General features: G+C 64.3%; 1 protein-coding gene across 1 annotated transcript; it reads left to right on the top strand.

Moving 5' to 3' along the window:
• Window positions 1-1,692: 1,692 nt before the first annotated feature.
• Window positions 1,693-6,740, top strand: REM2 (RRAD and GEM like GTPase 2). The gene is made up of 5 exons (XM_039498751.1): window positions 1,693-1,768; window positions 3,291-3,545; window positions 3,686-3,759; window positions 4,260-4,467; window positions 4,915-6,740. The coding sequence occupies exons 1-5, from the start codon at window positions 1,693-1,695 to the stop codon at window positions 5,193-5,195; spliced, it is 894 nt and encodes a 297-aa protein (XP_039354685.1). The 3' UTR covers window positions 5,196-6,740.
• The last annotated feature ends 771 nt before the right edge of the window (window positions 6,741-7,511 follow it).

Here is a 7,511-nt window from a genome sequence, read left to right on the forward strand (position 1 = left end):
CGCTGCTCCAGGCCAAGGGATTTACTGGCCGCTGCGTCCAGCAGCCCCCGTTGGCCCGGAGCAGCGTCCAGCAGCCCCCGTTGGCCCGGACCAGCGTCCAGCAGCCCCCGTTGGCCCGGACCAGCGTCCAGCAGCCCCCGTTGGCCCGGAGCAGCGATCCACGGCCAATGGGAGCCGCGATCGGCTGGACCTGCGGGCGGGGCAGGTAAACACACCGGCCTGGATAGAGGGGCTCCCTGATGGGCCTGGGGGTGATGGATGGATGGTGATAGAGGGGTGGATGGGTGGGGGTGGATAGAGAGAGTGGGTGGATGGATACAGGGGTGGGGTGGATGATGGTGGATAGAGGTGGATGGGTGGGGTGGATAGAGAGAGGGGTGGATACCGTGGATGGATACAGGGGTGGATGGGTGGGGTGGATGGGGATAGAGGGGTGGATGGGTGGGTGGATGGGGAGTGGGTGGGTGGATGGATGGATGGATGGATAGAGGGGTGGATACCGTGGATGGATAGAGGGGTGATGGATGGATAGAGGATGGGTGGGGGTGGTTGATAGAGGGGTGGATGGGGATGGATGGATGGATGGATAGAGGGGTGGGGTGGATGGGGATGGATGGATAGAGGGGTGGATGGATAGAGAGAGGGGTGGATACCGTGGATGGATACAGGGGTGGGTGGTGGATAGATGGGGTGGATGGATGGATGGATGGGGTGGATGGATGGGTGGGTGGGTGGATGGATAGAGGGGTGAGTGGATGGATAGAGGGGTGGATGGATGGATTGATGGATAGATGGGGTGGATACCGTGGATGGATAGAGGGGTGGATGGGGGTGGATGGATGGATGGGTGGATAGGGATGGATAGAGGGGTGGATGGGTGGGTGGATGGATGGATGGATAGAGGGGTGGATACCGTGGATGGATAGAGCGGGGTGGGTGGTTGGATAGAGGGGGTGGATGGGTGGATGGATGGATGGATGGATAGAGGCGGGTGGATACCGTGGATGGATAGAGGGGGGTGGGTGGGTGGATAGAGGGGGTGGATGGGGATGGATGGATGGATAGAGAGAGGGGGGTGGATGGGGATAGCTAGAGGTTGGGGGGATGGGGGTGGGGGGATCGGTACAGAGAGGAGTGAGGGGAGACTCGATTCTCTCTCTCTGTAATTAGCGGCTCACTCTCATTAGTTGCTAGTTGGAAATTATTCAATTAGTCACCGGCGGGAAAATGCCGGGGTGGTTCAATTACTGCCTGGGGGGGGGGAGGAGCGAATCTCCCAGCGAGGCTGGGGCCCGAGCACCCCCCACACCCCCAGCTGGATGGGGGGAGCTGCAGACTGGGGGGGGGGGCCAAATTCCACCTACGGGCAGAGTTCTGCCCTCCAAGGACCTACTCACAACAGCCAGTCCCCAGGCTCCCCCACGGCAGCCAGCGACTCCCCCACCCCATAGCCAGTCCCCAGCCCCCCCTGGCAGCCAGCGACTCCCCCACCGCCATAGCCAGTCCCCATGTCCCCCCCCGGCAGCCAGCGACTCCCCCACCCCCCGCGCCAGTCCCCATGTCCCCTGGCAGCCAGCGACTCCCACCCCATAGCCAGTCCCCATGCCCTCCCCGCCAGCCAGTGACTCCCACCCCATAGCCAGTCCCCATGCCCCCGGCAGCCAGCGACTCCCCACCCCATAACCAGTCCCCATGTCCCCGGCAGCCAGCGACTCCCACCCCGTAGCCAGTCCCCAGGGCACCCCGGCAGCCAGCGACTCCCCACCCCGTAGCCAGTCCCCATGTCCCCGGCAGCCAGCGACTCCCCCACCCCGTAGCCAGTCCCCATGCCCCCGCCAGCCAGTGACTCCCACCCCATAGCCAGTCCCCATGCCCCCTGCCAGCCAGTGACTCCCACCCCATAGCCAGTCCCCATGCCCCCGGCAGCCAGTGACTCCCACCGCCATAGCCAGTCCCCATGCCCCCGCCAGCCAGTGACTCCCCACCCCGTAGCCAGTCCCCATGTCCACCGCCCCCGGCAGCCAGCGACTCCTCACCCCCATAACCAGTCCCCATGCCCCCGGCAGCCAGTGACTCCCCACTGCCATAGCCAGTCCCCATGCCCACCCCGCCAGCCAGTGACTCCCACCCCCCATAGCCAGTTCCCAGCCCCCTCGGCAGCCAGCGACTCCCACCCCATAACCAGTCCCCAGGGCCCCGGCAGCCAGCGACTCCCACCCCGTAGCCAGTCCCCAGGGCCCCCGCCAGCCACCGACTCCCGACCCCGTAGCCAGTCCCCATGTCCCCCGGCAGCCAGTGACTCCCCACCCCATAGCCAGTCCCCATGCCCCCGCCAGCCAGTGACTCCCGGCAGCCAGCGACTCCCCACCCCTGTAGCCAGTCCCCATGTCCCCCGGCAGCCAGTGACTCCCACCCCTGTAGCCAGTCCCCATGTCCCCGGCAGCCAGCGACCCTCACTAGCAACATCGCCCCCACAGCCAGGCCCTATGCGCCCTCTAAGCGGCATCAGTTCCCCTTCCCTACACCCGCCATAGCCAGTGCCCCCCCCGCCAGCCCGCGCCCCCCAGCCCCATGGCCCCCTCCCAGCTCTCCGCCCCCCGAGGCCGGGGGCCCCCAAGGGCTCCGGGGTGGTCGCGAGGGGTGATGAGGGGTCTGCCCCCACGCGTGACCTCACGGGGCGGGGCGTTCCCCGGCGGGCGGGTGCGGGGGGGGGTTTAAAGGGAGCAGCTTCCCGGCCGGCTCCGGAGAGACGCGAGCGCGGGGGACGGAGGCAGCGGCAGGAACCAGCCCCGGGACCCCGGGACCGGGCAGCAGGTGGGGAGGGCAGGAGACTGGGGGCTGGCTCGAGAGATGGGGTGGGAGGGGACCGATGGGGCTTGGAGTGCGGGGTTGGGGATGGAGGTGCTGTGGAGTGGGGATTGGGGTGCTGGGGGAGGTTCTGGGGAGGGGTTGGGTGCTGGGGAGGGGTTGGGGGTGCTGTGGAGTGGGGATTGGGGTGCTGGGGGAGGTTCTGGGGAGGGGTTGGGTGCTGGGGAGGGGTTGGGGTGCTCTGGAGTGGGGGATTGGGGTGCTGGGGGAGGTTCTGGGGAGGGGTTGGGAGTGCTCTGGAGTGGGGGATTGGGGTGTTGGGGGAGGTTCTGGGGAGGGGTTGGGTGCTGGGAGGGGTTGGGGGTGCTCTGGAGTGGGGGGATTGGAGTGCTGGGGGAGGGGAGGTGCTGGGGAAGGGGGGGTTATTGTACCTATTTCACCTCCCCTCTCGCCTGTGTCCCCCGCCCCCTCTGCCCCCCCAGCTGTGCCCCCAGCTCCCCCATGGCGCTGCCCCTGGGGCTCCGGGCCCCGCCAGCAGCCTGCCCCTGCCCCCAGGAACCAGCTGCGGCGGGAGGCAGCGGTGGAGGAGCCGGACTCGCCCCCCGAGTCGCCGGGGGGGTCGCCGGGGGGGCCCTACCGGGTGGTGCTGGCCGGCGAGAGCGGCGTGGGGAAGACGGCGCTGGCCGGCATCTTCGGGGGGCTGCCGGAGGGGGCCCCCCGCGAGGACGAGCCCGCCGGTGAGTGCCGGGGGGGGCGGAGGCGGGCGGGGGGCACCGGCGGGAACTGGGGCCCCCGGTTCTGTGGGGGTCCCTGGCTGGGGGGGGGGGGCCCGGCTCCGGGGAACTGGCGCCCCCCGCCCAATTGTGCTTCCCCCCAGCGGACACCTACGAGCGCCGCCTGTCGGTGGACGAGGAGCTCACAACCTTGATCCTCTACGACATCTGGGACCAGGTGAGACCTCGGGGCCCCGCCCAAGGGGGCGGGGGGAATGCAAATGTATGCAAATTAGTGACTTGCCTGCAGCATGGCCTGGCTTTGGAGCAACGTGAGCCTCAGAGCCAGTGGCTGCTTTGTTAATGATATGCAAAGATATGCAGCGCTGGGCACGTGATGCATGGAGTTGGAGTGGGGGGCGCTGCATGTACATTTATGCAAATGAGGGAGAGAAGTGGGGTGCGTGGAAGGCACGCAAATACATGCAAATATATGTAAATTAATGCAAGTGGCCCAGGTTGGGCCTATGCAGGCCAATACATGCGGCTCATTGGAGGGAATTGATAGCATGTAAATTTATGCAGACTTATACAAATTAATGCATGAGGCTGGAGGGTGCATGACATGAACTAGCCAATAACATGCTGGCTGGGGGAAGGTGGGGCCTCACTTAATGTATGCAGATCTATGCGGCTCTCTGGGGTGCTGACAGGGGGTGCTGGGGGCACCTTCCCCAGGGCGAGGCGGGCGGTTGGCTGCAGGAGTCGTGTCTGCAGACGGGCGACGCCTTCCTGCTCGTCTTCTCGGTGACTGACCGGCGCAGCTTCAGCCGCATCCCCCAGACCCTGCTGCGCCTGCGGGAGGGGAGCCCCCACCCCGACCCCCCCGTCATCCTGGTGGCCAACAAGAGCGACCTGGCGCGCTCCCGCGAGGTCTCGCTGGAGGGTGAGTGACCCCAGGGGCCCCCTGAACTGCCCTGACCCCCCATTGCCTGGGGAGCCCCCCAAACCTCCCAGCGACCTGCCCTGACCCCCATCCCCCAGGGGGCCCCCTAAACTGCCCTGAAACCCAATCCCCCAGGGGTCCCCTAAATTGCCCTAAGCCCATGGCCCAGAGGCCCCCAAACACCTGTCTGATCCCTCCAGGCCCCTCCAAACTGCCATCACACGTGTCCCCACCCACCCCATCTCCTGAGCCCCCAACCTGCCCCCCAAACCTCCTATGCTCCCTCCAAAGACCCTGAACCTCCACTGCCCCAATCCCTAGGGACCCCCCATCTACCCCCAGTCCACAGAACCTCCCTGCCCCCCCACTGAGCCCCCTCAGCCCCAGGGCAGGGATGGGGGCGGCTGGGACCAGATCACTAATGTGGCCTCTCGGCCCCGCCCCCAGAGGGCCGCAGTCTGGCCGTGATGCTGAGCTGCAAACACATTGAGACGTCGGCCGCGCTGCACCACAACACGCGGGAGCTGTTCGAGGGGGCCGTGCGCCAGATCCGCCTGCGCCGGCACCGGCCGGCTGGGGCCGGGGGCCCGGGGGCCGGGGGCCCGGGGGGCGGGCGCCGCGAGAGCCTCACCAAGAAAGCCAAGCGCTTCCTCTCCAGCCTGGTTCCACGCAACGGCCGCTTCTTCAAGCAACGCTCCAAGTCCTGCAACGACCTCTCCGTGCTGTGAACCGGCCCTTTAAGAGGCAGCCTCCCCCACCCGCCAGCGGCCGGACTAAGAGCTGCTCCTGGGCGGAGACTCCCACAATCCCCTTGGCTTCGCACGTCCCCGGCCTCCACGGTGCCAGCTGGGTGAGACTTAATTTTTGTCCTCTGTAGTTGCGCGCATCACCTTTAAGATGACCTTAAAGGCGCTGTGTTTAGCTGGACAATCGGGGACGGAGTGCACCGGAGTATTTTTGGCTGCCGTAGCCACGCACCTTTCCCCTTTAAGAAGGTGGTGAAGAAGCTGCGGCAATGGGACATGCCAGGAAGCCTTTGCGCTGGATTTTGTTGGCCGTAGTTGTGCGCGTCGCCTTTAAGAGGGACTTAGCAGCGCCACATCGTTGGCGAGGCCTGGCCGCCTTTGGGCTGCGCTTCCCCTTCGTGTCTCTCCCCTTGAAGGGGGTCTTGAATCTCAGCAAGCGTTTGTAAGGTTCCACCTCCAAGGAGAATTTGTTAGTTGCCCTCCATGTTTGCACACTTCACCTTTAAGGGGGTATTCAAGGCCTCCTCCAAGCCAAAGCCTGTTTTATTTGCCTGCCACACTTCTGCCCCTCACCTTTAAGAGGGGCTTAAAGGTGCCAGCTTGGAACTCTTTGAACAGGCGACTGATGAATGGCTTTAAACTGGATTTAATATTTGACCGCTGCAATTATGTGCTGCACCTTTAAGAGGATTTTAAAGGCATGGACTTCGATCGAGCCTTATTATTTGTCCTCCACATTTCTTGAATACACCGACCTGAGAATGTTATACTGAGACACTGTCTGGCTTTGTCCTGGACTCAGTATTTACCCTCCACACCTCTGCACCTCACCTTTAAGAGACTCTTAAAGTCACCAGCTGGGGAACGAGTTAATCAGCTACTTCAGCACTTCGTCCTGGAAGCTTTATTTCTTTATTTACTGTCCTCCAGATTTGTGTACTTTTCCTTGCACGAGCTCTCAAAGGTACTGGGCTTCCCTTCCTCCATATTTGTGCCCCTCACCTTTACGACGCTCCGTGGGAGCCGGCGGCCGAGGCCTGCCACATGTGGGCACCTCCCCTTTAAGAGCATGTTAAAGGCACGCCTCAGGTCACCTTGGCTTTGGCTAGCTTTTGTCCTGCCCTCCCCCGCTATGCTCCGCAGCGTTAACAGGCTCTTACAGACACAGAGCGGGGGCCCGGTGGGTGGGTTACTTTGTAAACCTCCCATTTAAGAGGCTCGTAACGGCATCAAGTTGGGACACTCTCCCCCACAGGCCATTGTGATTTGTCCATGTGCACCTCCCCTTTAAGAAGAGCTAAAAAGGCACCAACTGGACAACCTGCCCTAGCAGACCACCCCTTTAAGAGAGAGAGACTTAAAGGCACAGGCGGATTCTCCCCTCTGGGTCTCTGCTTTAATTTCCCAGGGACCCCCCCCACCTCGGCTGGGCTCCCCCCCGCTGAGCCTCTGGGGAACGGAGGCCATTTTGGGGGCGCGGCCTCCTGCTCTCAATTAAAGCCCTTTTGTACCACAGCCGGGAGCTGCCTCGTCAATGGGGGGAGGGGAAGGGTCGAGGATCCCGGAGCCCTGGCTACGCACCTTGCGGTAGCTCTGGGGGCGAACAGGCTGAAGGGGGGGGATCCCCCCCCCCAGAACTCCCTGTCCCCCGGCTGCCATGGGCTCCTGCCCAATTCCAGAGGTGTCCCAAATACCCCCCCTTCCCCCCACCCACCAATTCACACCCCTGGACTCTTCCCTACGCCAGGTCCCCAACCCCCCCTCACTCCCCTCCTCCTAGCACCATCCCAGCTCCTCCCCCACCATCACATGGGGAGATGGGGGCCAAAAAGCTCAGCCCCCCCCCAGCAAGATGGGAGAGAGAGACAGCAACAAAGAGAAAGAGAACTGCATCCCGTTGCCATGGAAACTGAATCCCATTGCCATGGAAACTGCATGGTGGTGCAGCGGAGGTTGCCATGGAGATGGGTAATGTTACCAAAGCAACAGAGTGCTGGCGGGGGGGGGGGGGCATGGCCTCTCCCAGCCGGGGGCGAATCGTATTTATAGCCCCCCCCCGACCCCCCGGCACTGGCCTGTGGGGGCAGCAGGTGACTCAGGCTGATGTGGGCACGGGCCAGAAACAGGCAGAGCTAAATCTGGAGCCGCCCGGGCCCCGGCTGCGGGGGGGGGGGGGGCTGCAGGTCAGGAGGGAGGAGACACATCAGCCTCCCCACCCCCGCTCTACCTGTGCCCCTCACTCCCAACCCGCAGCCCCTCGCCCACCTCTGCCCCACACAGCCCAGCCCCCTGCAGTCC

This window comes from Mauremys reevesii, linkage group 13 (genome assembly GCF_016161935.1).
Source record: "Mauremys reevesii isolate NIE-2019 linkage group 13, ASM1616193v1, whole genome shotgun sequence".
NCBI classification, from domain to species: Eukaryota; Metazoa; Chordata; order Testudines; family Geoemydidae; genus Mauremys; species Mauremys reevesii.